Below are 18,883 nucleotides of genomic sequence, written 5' to 3'. Positions count from 1 at the left end.
ATATATATATATATATATATATATATATATATATATATATATATATATATATACACATACCAACTCACAGAAATAATTTGAATCTAACAAAAGTAATAAATAAAAATTCTATGAAATTTAAACAATGAAAGTCAGACATTGCTTTTCAACCATGCTTCAACAGAATTATTTTAAAAAATAAACTCATGAAACAGGCCTGGACAAAAATAAATGTAACCCTCAGAAGTCAGTGAGACTTCTGCACCTCTCAGCAGGTATTTTGGCCACACCTCATAAGCAAACTGCTCTAGTTGTCTCAGGTTTGAAGGGAGCCTTTTCCAGACGGCATTTCAGCTCCTTCCAACGATGCTTAATAGGATTTAGATCAGGGCTCATAGAAGGCCACTTTAGAATAGTCCAATGTTTTCCTCTTAGCAATTCTTGGGTGTTTTTAGCTGTGTTTTGGGTCATTGTCCTGTTGCAAGACCCATGACCTGCAACTGAGACCAAGCTTTCTGACACTGGCCAGCACATTTCTCTCTAGCATCCCTTGAAAGTCTTGAGATTTCATTGTACCTGCACAGATTCAAGACACCCTGTGCCAGATGCAGCAAAGCAGCCCCAGAACATAACAGAGCCTCCTCCATGTTCCACAGTAGGGACGGTGTTCTTTTCTTGATATGCTTCATTTTTTGATCTGTAAACATAGAGCTGATGTGCCTTGGCAAAAAGTTCCATTTTTGTCTCATCTGTCCATAGGACATTCTCCCAGAAGCTTTGTGGCTTGTCAACATGTATTTTGCCAAATTCCAATCTGGCTTTTTTATGATTTGTCTTCAACAATGGTGTCCTCCTTTGTCATCTCCCATTAAGTCCACTTTGGCTCAAACAACGACGGATGGTGCGATCTGACACTAATGTTCCTTGAGCTTTAAGTTGACTGTTAATCTCTTTAGAAGTTTTTCTGGGCTCTTTTGTTACCATTCATATTATCTGTCTCTTTGATTTGTCATCAGTTTTCCTCCTGCAGCTACATCCAGGGAGGTTGGCTACAGTCCCATGGATCTTAAATTTCTGAATAATATGTGCAGCTGTGGTCACAGGAAGATCAAGCTGCTTGGAGATGGTCTTATAGCCTTTGTCTTTAACATGCTCGTCTATAATTTTCTTTCTAATCTCCTGAGACAACTCTTTCCTTTGCTTCCTCTGGTCCATGTTGAGTGTGGTACACACCAAATCACCAAACAGCACAGTGACTACCTGTAGCCCTATATATAGGCCCACTGACTGATTACATGATTGTAAACACCCGTGATGCTAATTAGTGGACACACTTAAGATCAACATGTCCCTTTGGTCACATTTTTTTTCAGTCTTTTCTAGGGGTACTATCATTTTTGTCCAGGCCTGTTTCATAAGTTTATTTTTTAAAATAATTCTGTTCAAGCATGGTTGAAAAGCAATGTCTGACTTTTTTTGGTTAAATTTCATAGAATTTTTATTAATTATTTTTATTTATTTATTCTTACTTTTGTCAAGTTATTTCTGTGAACATCGTGAGTTTTTCTTTCATTAACTGAACCCAATGAGGTACAAAGCTTTCTTAGAGTGTCTATTTGTTTAAAATAATCTGTATGTCATGGTTTATCAGTCTTTGTGTTATTGCTAGTTCTGTTCATTAGTTTCTTTTGTCCTTGAGTCTTCTTTGTTTTGGTTTCTTGTCAAGCCATCCTTGTTTGTCCTGTGCTCGTTGCTACTGATTAAACTCACCTGGTTCAATTATCTCATTCACGTCATCTGTTCCCTGTTAGTTGTTAGTATACATACCCCTTGGTTTCTGTTACTCATTGCCAGATCATTGTCGTCGTTTCCCTGTGTTCCAGTCTGTATCAGTTTTTTCTTGTTCTTTGGGTTATGTGTGACGTGACTGTGTGATGGTGAGTGCTTGTGGGTATGGCACAGGGGAGGGTGTGAGTGTGGGGTTATATGGGGTGCCGACTGGAGTAGGTGGGGGTGGGGGGTCCATGGCGCCCTGGTTCCCAGGGTGTGCGGCTGGAACATCGGGGTGTGTGCTGGCCTACGTCGGGTGGCTGTCTGGAGGGGCCTGGTCCTCCTAGGCATTTTTTTGGGGTCCTCTGCCTTTGGGGGGTGGGGCGGATGCTTCTGGGCTCCAGGGGCCCACTGGGACCTGTGCCCCAAGACCGTGGGGGGCTCTTGCTGGGGTTTTCCTCTGCCGCCCTTCGGGTGGGGCTGGAGTTGTCTTCGTGGTGGGGTAGCTTGGGCTGGTGCTCCGGGGCTGCTGCTGAGGGCCTGGGTCTCTGGCCCTGGTCTGCCTCTGACCTCCGTAGAGGCGTGATCGCATTTGCACGATCTCACTCACCACCACTGATCACTCCTTATTCCTCATCCTCTCCATGCTGACACAGTCACTGAGTTGTCCAGTGGGTTTTTATACTAAGAGATAATTCTTTCTTTTTTATTTTTCCTGTGAGTTAGTATCTGGTATCTTTCATCATATGTCTTTTTGATTTGGTTATTATTTAAAAACTCTTAATGACTAGCAGCTCTGTTTTTTTGTGTGTGTGTGTGTGTGTGTTTCTGTTTTTATTTTTGTAAAAATTGTAGGAAATTTTCTGGTGTGTTCATGTACAGGTGTAACAGTTTGTTGTCTGGTGATGGTGTGGATTGAAGGGTTGTTTCCTTCTGTCTGTGATCTTTTTGTCTCCTTTTTTCTTTCCTTTTTGCTCTATTTGCTATTTTCCATCTTTTTCTGTCCCCTCCGGTCAGGTCCAGCAAGATTACATAGATTCCATGATTCAAAGTAAATAAATGAATAAATGAATCAGATTATCAAGAGGAGCCTTACCCATAGGCCTCCCCTTGGCAGAGCAAATTTGTTCAGCACAATACAGCAACCAGATTATCATTTTGCTTGCTATGATGCTGGACAGGACAAGTTTAAAAAAATAAAATAAAAAAGGAATTAAACCCTGTAGTATCACATTCACCTGCCTCCTGCCTCATCTGCCTGCATTTTGGTCCACACCTCAGCTATACTCAGCTGTCGTCTTTTCTTTTAATGTGTAATATGTGTCTTTTTGTCAATTAAAGCACTTTGTGTTGCTTTTATGTATGAAAGTGCTCTCTCTCTCTGTCTCTCTCTCTCTCTCTCTATACATACATACATATATATATATACACACACACACACACACACACACACAGTAACACACACACAAACACATACAGTTGTATATTAAGTTGTGTTTATTATCTTGCATTTTTTTAACTATATTTCTTTCATCAAACCTTCACCATAAATGTTTGCTTTACCTTCAAAACAGAGTGATTTAAAATGCTGAGTTGTCAAATGCATATCTTGAAGTAACATCTGTTGATCAGAATTTAAAAACTACAGAAAGCAAAGAGAGCTTGATTATTTAGAGATGCTTTTCACTGGGTTCCATATTTTGAAGCTGTCACAAAACATTTGCCACAAATGGCTGATAAACTCAACAATGGCAAAAGACCCTTAGATGTAACAAGTCTGTGTGACAGTTTTGTGAAATAGAAATTGAGTTGCATGTTAGATACATGTCAGGTACAATAACATTTCATGAGTTCCTCCTTAAAAAAAAGCTGATACAGTCCAGCAGGGCCTAAAGTTTCAAGTCTTAAACTCTCTGTTTGTGTTTATTTTAAACTGAGATTGGATGGTTGATCAAAAATGTCCATATTAGAATATTATCAAGCCATGGAGAAGTACAATGTTAAGTGAACAAATAAAAATGGTATGCCATCGAAGTTAAAACAAGGCTCTTTTGCAAGGCAATGAAAAGCTAAAATGAAAAAGTTCTGTGCATGTCATACTGGTTCTTGCGTCACAGACATGTTTCTACAACTTTACTATCTATATCCCACAGTGTAAGTAAGTTGGTGAAGATATAAAGACTGAAAGGACAAAAAAGAAGGAAAGTGAGAGACAAATATGCTGCATCAGTGGATCCCACTCAGATGTTTTGGGACGAGTTGGACAACAGCACAAAGAAAAAGAAGTCAATCGAAGCACTGCATGTGGAAACTCCTTCAGACATGAGTTGATTGGGGATTCTAAATTCACCCTAGGAGTGATAGTGGCTGTGAATGGTTGTTTTATTTGTCTCTGTGACAGTCTGATGATGGACTGGCGACCTGTCCAGCGATAGATGGGTAGATGTCCTCATGAAGTTGGAGTGTAATTCAACTTCATGTCTCGTCTATGTATCTGATGTGTCCAATATGTCTGCCAAAGGCTTGCTGGATGTCTAAACAATAAGGACACTGGAGATGTTATGTGTGGATGCATGAACAGTTGCACAAAGGCAGGAGTCACGCAACAAACCAAGCTTTCACAGTGTTATGTTACTGGATAATAGCATAAATCCTGTAGTAATGGCTCATCAAAAGCTCTGAAAAAAAGATTGCAAGGACAGAGCCAGTTATGTATACCCTACTGTGCAAAGCAAAAATGTTCTTCTGGCTGCCACAACTTCTCAGAGCTACTTTCTAAAAATAAGCCAGATCTGGTTCGAAGGCTCAACATTGACAGAGATTAACATAGAAGAATTTGGACATCAATTTCTCATGCTTATTCTACACAGGAGAGGAGAGGTATATTCTACATAAGCATTTCTTATTATATTCAGCAACTGACAAAGGTGGCTGCTACAGCGTAAATGCAGTATGTGTAGTAAGGAACTTCTTCACACACCTTTTAACAAGTTTATGAATAATAGGACCAAATTCTCCACAAATGTTTGAATTTGTTGTTTTTTAAGGGTGATCAAAGTAAGTCATTTTTAGCTTAACACAGTGTTCTAGTCTATATTCTGTGTTCTGTAATAAACTCCAATCATATTTTCATAAGCAAGTATTATAGGTTGAAACAGTGAAGTGGACTGAATGATTCCCAAGTTCCTGATTGTAATCACCATAACTGGTAGAAATTAACAGTTTAAATCTGTTTGTGCTGAGAAGTCTTTGTGGCTCCTTTGTGATTGACCTGGGTATATGGAGTGCTCCTCTGCAGAAAAGTGCAAGCAAATGAAGACATTTAACCTTTGCCACTCTGGAGGTTTCTGTGGACCAATGGGAACAGGCATAATTAGTCAGTAAAATGCAACCCACCACCATTTTTAGAAAATTGCCGAATAAGGCACATTGAGTGGAGTGGCCACCTGCACTGCCATGACCAAATTGGGTATTGCAATGTGCTTTATCTCTTTTGCATCACGTTTGGTAGGGTTAGTGTGGAGAATTTTTACAACAGACTTAACATCAGTAACACTGGCTTACCAGATTAACAGTTCTGGTTAGGCAAAAGTAAATGCCTATGGTCAATGAAGAACCAACAGCGAGTCTAACATCCACGTATGTGGACTGTGAAAAGAAAACTTCAGGAAGAACTTCCACATGAAAAGATCTCCAGTCGAGGTTCCAGCCAGGGACAATTAATGTTATAGGGAATCAATGCTAAGAGCTCCACCACCAACTTATTTACTAATCAAAAATGAGGCGAACTAGATAAGTAATTTGAGGTCAGTGCTCTGGTATCATCCTCCTGTATGAAACCAGGGGCAACATTTATAGCAATTCTATCCATCCCTAAGACATCAACAGTAAACGTATAGTTTGGGCTGTACTTGAACCCTAGGAATGTATACAATTAATTAGATCTTAAAAACAAAAATAAAAAGTGAATCTAATTAAGATTATAAATCTCTTCATACCTAGTTTTATAGTGTTAACAACTTCTCCTAATGTGTTCTATAAATATATCCTTATCTCTATGCCTAACACGAACCCCTGAATGCCTGCCTGAGCTGAATTTATTTTTGACCATGGTGAACATCATCTCCTGCAAGACGGCAAACTATGAGCCAAGTCCATGCAAAATTTGGAAATGAAAGTCGACCCTGGATATGAGCCCATGTTTACCCTTTATTAAATCATGTCAGTCACTCATGTATCATCTCAACAATAAAGATAAATATATATATATATATTCACACAATAAAGTATAAATTCTCTTTGTAAGAAACTACTATGGTTAAATTATCTGAGCTGGCAAACATACTTAAACTTCATTCCTAAGAGATATACAACACTTCTCATGTGCAAGTGGAAAGTCCATTAACCAGAATTTCATTTCAGATGTCTGAGATTTCTATGTCCTGTAACTATACCCCACTGGCATTTTAATACCTCTCTGCATTTAAAACTCCTTAATGGCTGTGATATCAAAATTAATAGGACATACAGATGCTTCTTTAAACTGTGTTAACAAAAAATCCTTTCATTCCGTAAATTAATTAGATTAAATAACCTTTAAAAAATGCAGTACATTTTTGCTATTTACCACTGAGTAAACTGAGAACATCACAGCTGTGGTGAGAATTTATAAACACAAATAAATTCAAATATAAGGCAATGAATGAATGAATGAATGAATGAATGAATGAATGAATGAATGAATGAGCAAGTTGTGAGTAGGAATAAATTGTTTTTGCATAATAAATTTAACATTAATTTTAAAAACCATTGTTCAAAAAAATGGATTTATTCAACAATCTGAGTAACCACATCAACAGTTGTTATATTAATGTAAGCTAATGTTCATCACATTAAATTAATTAATTTAAAAATGCACTTCATCATCTAATGCTGAATGAAACATGATCATTTATTTATTTTTGACAGCATCAATGTCAAGCAACAAGGTGTCAAGCATTCCTGACCAAATTGAGTTGGGGTGGATATGCTGAGAAAGCAGAGCAGTTGTATATAAAAACAGCTGCCCCGCCATCTGCTCCAACTGATAAGCATTTGACACAGGTGAGTGCAGAAAGCCAGTCCTGTATTTTATGTTGTATTATTATTCCATGCCAATGTTAATGTAAGAAATTATTCACTGATACAAAAGAATGTTACAGAGTTACAAATTTCAAATACTTTGAATGAAACCAGACTATTTCTATGTTAGCTGCATGTTAGACCATTTTATTGAGATTAGTATGAAGTAAAACAAACAAAAAAAAACTAACATTGGTCTGTATAAACTTTTATTTTGCAGCATCTTAGCACAGAATACCAGAGATTTCTGTTTGGATCAGCTGAGGTAAATTCTGTTAAAGGAAATTAGTATGTTGTTTGTTCAATAACAACTTCGCAGTTTTTATCAGAATTACTCGTATTTTCAGGCTCCAATAAAAGTGCCATCATGAGCACAGACGCGGAGATGGAGCAGTATGGCCCGGCGGCCGTTTTCCTCCGGAAGCCTGAAAGGGAGAGGATTGAGGCCCAGACTGCTCCTTTTGATGCCAAAACAGCTTTCTTTGTGGCTGATGAAGCTGAGATGTATCTGAAGGGTAAACTGGTAAAGAAAGAGGGTGGCAAAGCCACAGTTGATACAGATACGGGAAAGGTAAGGAATAATAATGTGAACTAAAAATATGAAATATTCTTAGTTGTTTCATCATCATCACTGTAAAAGATGAACATAAAATCTTTGTATATCACACATTTTCTGTTTAGAGTATCACTGTGAAAGAGGATGACATACATCCCAGGAACCCTCCAAAGTTTGATAAAATGGAGGACATGGCCATGATGACCCACCTCAATGAGCCATCTGTGTTGTATAACCTCAAAGAGCGTTATGCATCATGGATGATCTATGTGAGTTTTTACTTTGCCTATACAATGTGTAATAATAAAATATTTAAAAGTTACAAAGAAATGGAAATATTTAAGTATACATTGCCTAATATTTTTTTCCTTTTTACTTTCACCCACTGCCCCATGCATGCTCAGGATGGGGGATTCAAAGTCAAAAGTCAAAAGTCAAAATTAGATGAAATCCATTGGTTTTCTTTAATTAGGATTTTGTTTTTGATGATTTGTATGTCAAGTGCTCTGAGATTGTGTTGTTGTGAATTGGCGCCACACAAATAAAGCTGAAATGAACTCAGTTTTCTAAGCAAACATTGTAATAAATTGTTTGTTCTTTCTACTATAACAGACCTACTCTGGGTTGTTCTGTGTGGTCGTGAACCCCTACAAGTGGCTTCCTGTGTATGACGCTACATGTGTAGCAGCATATAGAGGCAAGAAGAGGATTGAGGCTCCACCCCACATCTTCTCCATCTCTGACAATGCTTATCAGTTCATGCTCACTGGTATGTTTAGAAAACAAGAACTCCAGTTTTGAAAGAAACCAAAATTATTAGAAATTATACTTACTGAAGAAAATGTGAAAACAGAATTAAAGTATGATACACATATATATTTATATATATATTAATTTCAGATCGTGAGAACCAGTCTGTCCTGATTACGTAAGTTACCGTCTGTATGCTACATCTTAAAAACTTTATGAAAATGAAGCTGAATATTAAAAATGTGTCTTTTATACCCCAGCGGAGAATCTGGTGCAGGAAAGACTGTCAACACCAAACGTGTCATCCAGTACTTTGCAACAATTGCAGCTCTTGGTGGCAAAAAGGAGCAAACTGCCGGCAAAATACAGGTACATGTGAATTCAGTGTTTCCCAGAATAAACTCTTCTTAGAAGTATAGTTCATTTTACTGACATTTATCTCTTGCAGGGCTCCCTGGAGGACCAGATTGTAGCTGCCAACCCTCTGCTGGAGGCTTATGGTAATGCCAAGACTGTGAGGAATGACAACTCTTCCCGTTTTGTGAGTGATCACATCAAAGAACTTGTGTGGTATTGCTGATTTTGCTTATATCATCTTGTCAATGCATTGCTATTAATATTGCTGGTTGTATAGGGTAAATTCATCAGGATCCACTTTGGCACAAGTGGCAAGCTGGCTTCAGCTGATATTGAGACGTGTAAGTTTGAACTTCTCCATTGATAGAGACAAAATGAATAGTTTATATACATGCAGTGAAGAAACTGTCTATTTTTGACATGTGTAGCAGGGTGGTTCAAATTTTGTTGTCCCAATTCCCCCATAACTCTAATTTGTAAAAAATGTGAAATCCATTATTTTGATTGCAATACAATTGTGATGTTGTTACTTATGTTTTGGACTTAAAATGTGAGCAATACTATGAAGCAACATTTTAAAATTGTCCATTTTAACGAATTTCTCTAAAGATCTGCTGGAGAAGTCCCGTGTCACCTTCCAGTTGTCTGCTGAGAGGAGCTACCATATCTTCTATCAGCTGATGACAGGCCACAAGCCTGAGCTCCTTGGTATATGACTACTTTGATGTGATGCTGAAATTTGAAAGATACAATTTCTCCATCTGATAACATAAATGTCCTATTTCAGAGGCTCTTCTGATCACCACCAACCCCTATGACTTCCCAATGATCAGTATGGGTGAGATCACTGTCAAGAGCATCAATGACATTGAGGAGTTCATTGCAACAGATGTAAGTCAGTGATTTGTATTAAGTCAAAGGACCAAGAAAAAAAAACATTACAAAATAACCTAATCATTTCTCTAATTCACGCAGACTGCCATTGACATCCTGGGATTCACTGCTGATGAGAAATTGAACATCTTCAAACTGACTGGTGCTGTGCTGCATCATGGTAGCATGAAATTCAAGCAGAAGCAGCGTGAGGAGCAGGCTGAACCTGATGGCACTGAGGGTGAGTGATAAAATATTATAATTTTATTTGCGCAATCATAGTGTCTACATCTGTTTTCAATTTCCTTCTTTATTTTATTTTTTCCAAGTAAGGGTCATGGCGGTTGGGGTTATGGAAATAGGCAAGGAAAAGAATCCATCACAGGGCCAACACAAGCAGACAAACAACCATTTACTTGTAGGGGGAATTAAAAATACAAATTAACCAAAAATAGGAATAAGCTGTGGTACCTTGAGAGGTCTAACCCATGCTTGGGGAGAATGTGCACACTCAATACAAAAAGGTCCCAGCTGACGATCTTGTATGACAGTGATATACATACATGCACTTTTTTATAGCATGTCATCTTTCTGTTCTTTAGAGGCTGATAAAATCGCCTACCTCCTGGGCTTGAACTCAGCTGACATGCTGAAAGCTCTGTGCTACCCAAGGGTCAAGGTCGGAAATGAGATGGTCACCAAAGGTCAGACTGTCCCACAGGTAATTAAAGAAACACTACTGAAATATCTTTGTTTTATAAGATTCGGGTTTGTTCATTAATATAATGGTAATGCAATATTTTTTCTTCTAGGTCAACAATTCTGTCATGGCTCTGTGCAAGTCTGTCTATGAGAAAATGTTCTTGTGGATGGTCATCCGTATCAATGAGATGTTGGACACAAAGCAGTCAAGATCATTCTTCATTGGAGTGTTGGATATTGCTGGATTTGAGATCTTTGATGTAAGTTGGAAAAAAATACCTTGAGCACTTTTGAAGAGGAACACAATTTTATCAGGAAACTAACCCACTCTATAATTACAGTTTAACAGCTTGGAGCAGCTCTGCATCAACTTCACTAATGAAAAACTGCAACAGTTCTTCAACCACACCATGTTTGTCCTGGAGCAAGAAGAGTACAAGAAAGAAGGCATTGATTGGGAGTTTATTGACTTTGGTATGGACTTGGCGGCCTGCATTGAGCTTATTGAGAAGGTAAATAGGTGCTTTTATGGATAAAATTTCAGGAATATTGTGATTATGCATCTTTATTTAATTTCTCACATGAAATATCAACAATATAATTTCCTCTTAGCCAATGGGTATCTTCTCCATCCTTGAAGAGGAGTGCATGTTCCCCAAGGCTACAGACACGTCTTTCAAGAACAAGCTGCATGATCAGCATCTGGGCAAAACCAAGGCCTTTGAGAAGCCAAAGCCTGCAAAGGGCAAAGCCGAAGCTCATTTCTCCCTGGTTCACTATGCCGGCACAGTGGACTACAATATCACTGGCTGGCTGGACAAGAACAAGGACCCACTGAACGACTCAGTTGTTCAGCTCTACCAGAAGTCCTCAAACAAACTGCTTTGCTTACTGTATGCAACTCATGGTGCAGCTGAGGGTAAATATGAAATAAGAAGAAACTCCTATGTCTTGCATTTAGTAGTCAAACAGTTTACTGCATTATGCAAACACAAAGTTATAATGTATAAACAGTTGCCTTTTACTATATGCACAATAGGGGAGCTAAATGATAAAAGAATTGTATAACAAACTATAAGTATATATTCAGAAAGTGGAGTATATTATGGTAGATGTGGTGAAATAAATATATATTCATGTAATTATTCATCAAATTATGCTTTTAATCCTTCATTTCTTAATCAACAATAAATAACATTAGTTGTTTTGAACAGCTGAGGGCGGCGGCAAGAAAGGCGGTAAGAAGAAGGGTGGTTCCTTTCAGACGGTGTCTGCTCTTTTCAGGGTAAGCAAAGCTTAATGCTGACATTGTTTTAGATGTTTTAGGATCATTTTGTAAACACTGATATTTTATTGTATTAATGATCCACAGGAGAACTTGGGGAAGCTGATGACCAACTTGAGGAGCACTCATCCTCACTTTGTGCGTTGCCTGATTCCCAATGAAACAAAGACCCCAGGTACAAAGCGCAAAGTTGTGCATTTTTTCAAATTCATTGAAAACTGTTATAGAAAGTAATATTGACAACTTACTGATTTCTAACTTTCAGGTCTCATGGAGAACTTCTTGGTCATCCATCAGCTGAGGTGTAACGGTGTGCTGGAGGGCATCAGAATCTGCAGAAAGGGCTTCCCCAGCAGAATCCTCTACGGTGACTTCAAGCAGAGGTGACACCAGATTTCCTTAAAGATGTATTTTAGAGGTCAAGAAAAATAATGAATTAAAACATCATAATTATCCCTCACAGATACAAAGTATTGAATGCCAGTGTCATCCCTGAGGGACAGTTTATTGACAACAAGAAAGCTTCAGAGAAGCTGTTGGGCTCCATTGATGTTGACCACACTCAGTACAAGTTTGGACACACAAAGGTACTTTTCAGCAGGATAATGCAAAGCACTGGGTATAGACATATCTACTATCAGAAATTTCTGATGATGAGGGCTCCTTTCTACTTGACAAATTAGGTGTTCTTCAAAGCTGGTCTGCTGGGTACCCTTGAGGAGATGAGAGATGAGAAACTGGCTTCCCTGGTAACCATGACTCAGGCTCTCTGCAGAGGATATGTCATGAGGAAGGAGTTTGTGAAGATGATGGAGAGGAGGTGGGGTCATTACAGCATGTAGAAAATGTGTTTTAATGCCCTAACAAGCAATCAGCGCTGTAAATTTGGCATTTTGTTTTAAATTTTTGCTTTTCAGAGAGTCGATCTACTCCATTCAGTACAACATCCGCTCATTCATGAATGTGAAGAACTGGCCATGGATGAACCTATACTTCAAGATCAAGCCTCTTCTGAAGAGTGCTGAGACTGAGAAGGAGCTGCAGCAGATGAAGGAAAACTATGACAAGATGAAAACTGATCTGGCTACTGCTCTGGCCAAGAAGAAGGAACTGGAGGAGAAAATGGTTTCCCTGCTGCAGGAGAAGAATGACCTGCAACTCCAAGTGGCTGCTGTAAGTGGGAAACAGCAGATATAAGTTAACATCTACAGTTCAGTGATTGAGAAAAGCTGCTCATATTTTCATGTGAATGTTTGCAATTTAAAGATGGAACATATTCATTGTTTGAAATAAAATGTGCTACACTTCAAATCTTGACCATTACACATAGATGCCATTTGGACTAATTGTTGAACAAATACCTTAAATGAAACAAAAACAAAAAAATCCTAATTTCTAAACTATTTTCCGTTTAACTGTAGGAAACTGACAATCTCTCAGATGCTGAGGAAAGGTGTGAGGGACTCATTAAGAGCAAGATCCAGCTCGAGGCCAAACTCAAAGAGACATCTGAGAGACTGGAGGATGAAGAGGAAATCAATGCTGAGCTGACTGCCAAGAAGAGGAAGCTGGAGGATGAATGCTCTGAGCTGAAGAAGGACATCGATGACCTGGAGCTCACCTTGGCTAAAGTGGAGAAGGAAAAACATGCCACTGAAAACAAGGTTCAAATCAGTTAAACAGATGCAAATCGAGGGGGAAAGATGAACATGTTTTTTCAGATATTAAGCTGTTATGTTGAGAATAAATATGTTGTTGCTTAGGTGAAAAACTTGACAGAGGAGATGGCATCTCAAGATGAGTCCATTGCCAAGTTGACCAAGGAGAAGAAAGCCCTCCAAGAGAGCCATCAGCAAACACTGGATGATCTCCAGGCAGAGGAAGACAAAGTCAACACTCTGACTAAGGCCAAGACCAAGCTGGAACAGCAAGTGGACGATGTGAGAAAATAGTTGTTTGCATGTTTTTAAGTAAGAACAGTTTTAATCCTCAAATGATTTAACAAACAAATGTTTATTACAGCTTGAAGGCTCATTGGAGCAAGAGAAAAAGCTCCGTATGGACCTTGAGAGAGCCAAGAGGAAGCTTGAAGGAGATCTGAAACTGGCCCAGGAATCCATCATGGATCTGGAAAATGACAAGCAGCAATCTGACGAGAAAATCAAGAAGTATGTTTTACAGTTTAGTTTTTGAATATGTTCCTGAATTCCCAAACAATAAAAATAATTTTTGCTTCCCACAAATAGGAAGGACTTTGAAATCAGTCAGCTCCTCAGCAAGATTGAGGATGAACAATCTCTTGGTGCTCAGCTTCAGAAGAAGATCAAGGAGCTCCAGGTGAAACAGATCAAATCCATTCAAACGGAACACTATTCAGTATTACTAAACACATGTTACAGTACAAGTTCTAAGTAATAAGTCCTCATCTTATTACTTTTGTAAACTTAAATTCAGGCTCGTATTGAGGAGCTGGAAGAGGAGATTGAGGCTGAGAGGGCCGCTCGGGCTAAGGTAGAGAAGCAGAGAGCTGATCTCTCCAGGGAGCTTGAGGAGATCAGTGAGAGGCTTGAGGAGGCTGGTGGAGCAACAGCCGCTCAGATTGAAATGAACAAGAAGCGTGAGGCCGAGTTCCAGAAGCTGCGCCGAGACCTTGAAGAATCCACCCTGCAGCATGAAGCCACTGCAGCAGCTCTCCGCAAGAAGCAGGCCGACAGCGTTGCAGAGCTGGGAGAGCAGATCGACAACCTCCAGCGTGTCAAACAGAAGCTGGAGAAGGAGAAGAGCGAGTACAAGATGGAGATTGATGATCTCTCCAGCAACATGGAGGGTGTTGCCAAAGCTAAAGTGAGTCTTTGATTTTCTAAAAAATATAAACTCTGAAATGATTCACACATCTACAGCAACAACTTGTTTTGTTTTGTGAATTTAGGGCAACTTGGAGAAAATGTGCAGGACTCTTGAGGACCAGCTGAGTGAGCTCAAAACCAAAAATGATGAGAATGTTCGCCAGCTAAATGACATTAATGCACAGAGAGCAAGACTCCAGACAGAGAACGGTGAGTGACATATCAAAGGAAACTGTTGTGTTTGTGGGTTCATCAGTTTCTAATATTTTGATGTGATTCATCATCCTCCAGGTGAGTTTTCACGCCAGCTTGAAGAGAAAGAAGCCTTGGTTTCTCAGCTGACTAGGGGCAAACAGGCTTTCACTCAGCAGATTGAGGAACTCAAGAGACACATTGAGGAGGAAGTGAAGGTAATACGATACCCTACACATCTGTATCCATTTTTTTCAACAGATTTTTACTTTTGATATATAAATAAATAGTCTTTCCAGCACAATCTGCATGTGACTTTAGTTCAGTAAAATAGTTTTCACCCTTCACAGGCCAAGAACGCCCTGGCCCATGGTGTTCAGTCAGCCCGCCATGACTGTGATCTGCTCAGAGAGCAGTTTGAGGAGGAGCAGGAGGCCAAGGCTGAGCTGCAGAGAGGAATGTCCAAGGCCAACAGTGAGGTGGCTCAATGGAGAAGCAAATATGAGACTGATGCTATTCAGCGGACTGAGGAGCTGGAGGAATCCAAGTGAGTCACGTTCTTATCTAAATTCTTTACTTTTCAGTTGTTTCCTCTTGACCAATTACAGTACTTGTTAACTACAGGAAAAAGCTTGCCCAGCGCCTGCAGGAGGCTGAGGAATCCATTGAGGCTGTGAACTCCAAGTGTGCCTCTTTGGAGAAGACCAAGCAGAGGCTGCAGGGTGAGGTGGAGGACCTCATGATTGATGTGGAGAGAGCTAACGCTCTGGCTGCCAACCTTGACAAGAAGCAGAGGAACTTTGATAAGGTTAAATGCTAACATGAATATTTTATATGCTAGAAAATTAGTAATGAAAAACACAAACATTATGAACTATTATTCCAACCTATACAACTGTAGGTCCTGGCAGAATGGAAACAGAAGTATGAAGAGGGTCAGGCAGAGCTGGAAGGAGCCCAAAAGGAGGCTCGCTCTCTCAGCACTGAGCTGTTCAAGATGAAGAACTCCTATGAGGAGGCTTTGGATCACCTGGAGACCATGAAGAGAGAGAACAAGAACCTGCAGCGTATGTCAAATTACAAATAATTATTAATAAGATAACTCTAGAACCTGAAAGAGAATTGCCTATTTCAAAATAACCTGCTTTAACTTTTACTAAAGAAAATGTATGAATTATGTATGGCAGCTATTAAGTACCTTTTTATTTCTTTATTATGCAGAGGAGATCTCGGATCTGACTGAACAAATTGGTGAGACTGGAAAGAGCATCCATGAGCTGGAAAAAGCCAAAAAGACTGTGGAGACTGAGAAGTCTGAAATTCAGACAGCTTTGGAAGAAGCTGAGGTACAATCTTGATCACCCTCGATAAACCATCCGAATTAATCAACATGTGAATAACACTGTATTCCCCATAATTTTACATAAGAAAAAATTAAGTTAAGCTATCTGTTTAATTTATAAGGGCACTCTGGAGCACGAGGAGGCCAAGATTCTTCGTGTTCAGCTTGAGCTCAACCAGGTCAAAAGTGAGATTGACAGGAAGCTGGCTGAGAAGGATGAAGAGATGGAGCAGTTCAAGAGAAACAGCCAGAGGGTGATTGACTCCATGCAGAGCACTCTTGATGCTGAGGTCAGGAGCAGGAATGATGCCCTGAGAGTCAAGAAGAAGATGGAAGGAGACCTGAATGAGATGGAGATTCAGCTGAGCCATGCCAACAGGCAGGCTGCTGAGGCCCAGAAACAACTGAGGAATGTCCAGGGACAGCTCAAGGTCAGTTTGCTAAAACACAAATTAAAAATAGTTTGAGAGCAAAGATGATTCAGACTAAGTGATATTTTGTTGGTAGGATGCCCAACTGCACCTTGATGATGCTGTCAGAGGACAGGAAGACATGAAGGAGCAGGTTGCCATGGTGGAGCGCAGGAATAGTCTGATGGTGGCTGAGATTGAGGAGCTGAGAGCTGCTCTGGAACAGACAGAGAGAGCACGCAAAGTGGCTGAACAGGAGCTGGTTGACGCTAGTGAGCGTGTTGGACTGCTTCACTCTCAGGTTGGGATTTTTAAAGTTATCAGAACTGTTTGTCATTAATGATATAAATCATAAATGAATTAAATGTCTCATCTTGTCCCATCTTCAGAACACCAGCCTTATTAACACCAAGAAGAAGATGGAGGCTGACCTTGTCCAGGTTCAGAGTGAGGTGGATGATGCTGTTCAGGAAGCAAGAAATGCTGAGGAGAAAGCCAAAAAGGCCATCACTGATGTGAGCCTGATTTTCTCATTAAAATGCTATTTCATAAAAATGTTATTGTTGATTGCAGAGACATTCAAACTTTTGTCTTGAAACTGCCCATAATTTCAGGCTGCCATGATGGCTGAGGAGCTGAAGAAGGAGCAGGACACCAGCGCTCACCTGGAGAGGATGAAGAAGAACCTGGAGGTCACAGTCAAGGACCTGCAGCACCGTCTGGATGAGGCTGAGAATCTTGCCATGAAGGGTGGCAAGAAGCAGCTCCAGAAACTGGAGTCCAGGGTATGAACATTGTATTTTGTGGTCAAAGTTCATAACATAAAAATGTGAAATTTCCACTTTTTTCAAACCAAAATATTCAATTATTTATCATTTTTAAAAAGGTGCGTGAGCTGGAGTCTGAAGTTGAAAATGAGCAGAGACGTGGAGCTGATGCTGTTAAAGGAGTTCGCAAATATGAGAGGAGAGTCAAGGAGCTGACCTACCAGGTAAATATGTCTACTTAAAGTAGTCCTTATTTTAGAGAATAATTTTTTCTATATTTCCTGTGTAACAATCTATCTCTGCAGACTGAGGAGGACAAGAAGAATGTAAACAGACTTCAGGATCTGGTGGACAAGCTGCAGCTCAAAGTCAAGGCTTACAAGAGACAAGCTGAGGAGGCTGTAAGAGAAATATTTCAACATCTTTAATGGGATGGCAGCACCAATCAGAAATACATACAGAAAGCTTCCTGATATGATGGGATGTAAATACATGAAGATGTACATTAAATACTTTACAGGAGGAGCAGGCCAACACCCACATGTCCAGGCTCAGGAAGGTTCAGCATGAGCTGGAAGAAGCTCAGGAGCGTGCTGACATTGCTGAGTCTCAGGTCAACAAGCTCAGAGCCAAAAGCAGAGACACTGGAAAGGTATGTCATTATATTTCAGACAAATTTTAAATTAGGTCAGTAAAATTCTCATGAAAACTTCTATATGTCACTCTTCATTCACTTTGCCTTGTACATATTCATACCATGTGTTAAATATAGAATTTACTTTCCTGACCATTTCCTAAAGTGATGTTTATTTGATGATAACATGTGCTGAATAACTCTATTTTCTTACTTTCTTTCCAGTCTGAAAGCGCTGAATAAGAGACAACAGTTAATTGAAACCTTCTGACAGAGTTCATAAAATATGAACTAAATTCTCTTCTTTCAATTCAATAAACTGTTGAACCATTGTTTAATACTTTGTACTCTGTATAATTTACTCTCTTTATTATCTCAAAAGGCCACATTTGTATGTTAGGCTCCACAGTCATAAATAAGACTTAATTAGCCTGGAAGAACAGTTCAGTTACTTCGTCACAATTTTTATCTTTTAAAATACTCATAACTTGTAGTCACATCACAAGGGTAAATCTGGACAGCAGTGCTGCCTCCCAACATAATATAAGTATACTGTGTTCATTGGAATCACATTGCCCACTATAATAGACCAAGTATACTCAACAGACTTGTAAATATAATTTTCTTATAAATTGATAGATAATAAACACCATCAACACTTTTAATTCCACATATCATGAAACCATTTTAGAATTCTCATTAACATGAAGCCTTTTAATTAAATTAATAATTAAAAATGGAACTTCATATACAATTTTTTCAACAACAAATTTGATGTTTTTGTTCGTATATTTCTTTCTTTTTTCTTTCCATTTCCAAATGGATCTTATGCACTTAAAATGTCATTTTGTAATTCTAAAACCAATTTAATTAATTGTTTAGTTTAACATTTTCATTTAACAAACTTGGAGGACATCCAGCAGCATGTGCCACATGTTTGTGTGGCAGTTTTTCTGCACTGCAGTTTCTGATCCCCTATTGCTGTACACTTTCATTATGGTCTTTAGGCAAGGCAAGGCAGTTTATTTGTATAGCACATTTAATGTACAGGACCATATAAAGTGCTTTACATAAAACAAAGGCATTACAGATATTTAGAAATAGTAAAAGGTATCAGCACAATCACAGTAAAATAATAAAATACATTAAAAGGATTAAATGCAAGATAAGTTAAAAAAGTTAACATGGAGATTTCATGCATAGGCTCATGAGAAAAGAAATGTTTTTAACCTGGATTTAAAAGTGTCTACATTTGGTGAAAGTTTAATCTCCACTGGCAGTTTGTTCCACTTATTTGCA

General features: G+C 39.0%; 2 protein-coding genes across 2 annotated transcripts in view; both read left to right on the top strand.

The window, feature by feature from the left end:
* Window positions 1–17,922, top strand: part of LOC121628140 — a 31,718-nt gene extending 13,796 nt beyond the window's left edge. The window contains exons 41-80 of the mRNA XM_041967069.1: window positions 4,797–4,806; window positions 7,218–7,441; window positions 7,552–7,695; window positions 8,039–8,195; window positions 8,327–8,354; window positions 8,437–8,545; window positions 8,625–8,717; window positions 8,811–8,874; window positions 9,143–9,241; window positions 9,321–9,424; window positions 9,509–9,647; window positions 10,009–10,127; window positions 10,219–10,368; window positions 10,450–10,620; window positions 10,721–11,027; window positions 11,323–11,393; window positions 11,481–11,568; window positions 11,659–11,776; window positions 11,857–11,980; window positions 12,077–12,213; window positions 12,311–12,566; window positions 12,815–13,057; window positions 13,157–13,333; window positions 13,416–13,561; window positions 13,640–13,730; window positions 13,848–14,237; window positions 14,323–14,449; window positions 14,531–14,649; window positions 14,782–14,978; window positions 15,056–15,239; window positions 15,333–15,498; window positions 15,653–15,777; window positions 15,896–16,204; window positions 16,281–16,484; window positions 16,573–16,698; window positions 16,798–16,968; window positions 17,070–17,174; window positions 17,256–17,351; window positions 17,471–17,602; window positions 17,810–17,922. Of these exons, the coding sequence (XP_041823003.1) occupies window positions 4,797–4,806; window positions 7,218–7,441; window positions 7,552–7,695; window positions 8,039–8,195; window positions 8,327–8,354; window positions 8,437–8,545; window positions 8,625–8,717; window positions 8,811–8,874; window positions 9,143–9,241; window positions 9,321–9,424; window positions 9,509–9,647; window positions 10,009–10,127; window positions 10,219–10,368; window positions 10,450–10,620; window positions 10,721–11,027; window positions 11,323–11,393; window positions 11,481–11,568; window positions 11,659–11,776; window positions 11,857–11,980; window positions 12,077–12,213; window positions 12,311–12,566; window positions 12,815–13,057; window positions 13,157–13,333; window positions 13,416–13,561; window positions 13,640–13,730; window positions 13,848–14,237; window positions 14,323–14,449; window positions 14,531–14,649; window positions 14,782–14,978; window positions 15,056–15,239; window positions 15,333–15,498; window positions 15,653–15,777; window positions 15,896–16,204; window positions 16,281–16,484; window positions 16,573–16,698; window positions 16,798–16,968; window positions 17,070–17,174; window positions 17,256–17,351; window positions 17,471–17,602; window positions 17,810–17,827 (5,838 nt within the window). The 3' untranslated portion in view covers window positions 17,828–17,922. The remainder of the gene's footprint in view (window positions 1–4,796; window positions 4,807–7,217; window positions 7,442–7,551; window positions 7,696–8,038; window positions 8,196–8,326; window positions 8,355–8,436; window positions 8,546–8,624; window positions 8,718–8,810; window positions 8,875–9,142; window positions 9,242–9,320; window positions 9,425–9,508; window positions 9,648–10,008; window positions 10,128–10,218; window positions 10,369–10,449; window positions 10,621–10,720; window positions 11,028–11,322; window positions 11,394–11,480; window positions 11,569–11,658; window positions 11,777–11,856; window positions 11,981–12,076; window positions 12,214–12,310; window positions 12,567–12,814; window positions 13,058–13,156; window positions 13,334–13,415; window positions 13,562–13,639; window positions 13,731–13,847; window positions 14,238–14,322; window positions 14,450–14,530; window positions 14,650–14,781; window positions 14,979–15,055; window positions 15,240–15,332; window positions 15,499–15,652; window positions 15,778–15,895; window positions 16,205–16,280; window positions 16,485–16,572; window positions 16,699–16,797; window positions 16,969–17,069; window positions 17,175–17,255; window positions 17,352–17,470; window positions 17,603–17,809) is intronic.
* On the top strand, window positions 7,097–9,212 carry LOC121653113 (myosin heavy chain, fast skeletal muscle-like). Its single transcript, XM_042006355.1, has 8 exons — window positions 7,097–7,135; window positions 7,218–7,441; window positions 7,552–7,695; window positions 8,039–8,195; window positions 8,327–8,353; window positions 8,625–8,717; window positions 8,811–8,874; window positions 9,143–9,212. Exons 2-6 carry the CDS (start codon window positions 7,238–7,240, stop codon window positions 8,678–8,680), a joined length of 588 nt encoding a protein of 195 aa, XP_041862289.1. The 5' UTR covers window positions 7,097–7,135; window positions 7,218–7,237; the 3' UTR covers window positions 8,681–8,717; window positions 8,811–8,874; window positions 9,143–9,212.
* Window positions 17,923–18,883: the final 961 nt, after the last annotated feature.

This window comes from Melanotaenia boesemani, chromosome 2, assembly GCF_017639745.1.
Source record: "Melanotaenia boesemani isolate fMelBoe1 chromosome 2, fMelBoe1.pri, whole genome shotgun sequence".
In the NCBI taxonomy this organism is placed as follows: Eukaryota; Metazoa; Chordata; class Actinopteri; order Atheriniformes; family Melanotaeniidae; genus Melanotaenia; species Melanotaenia boesemani.
This window is presented reverse-complemented; position numbering and strand designations above follow the sequence as displayed.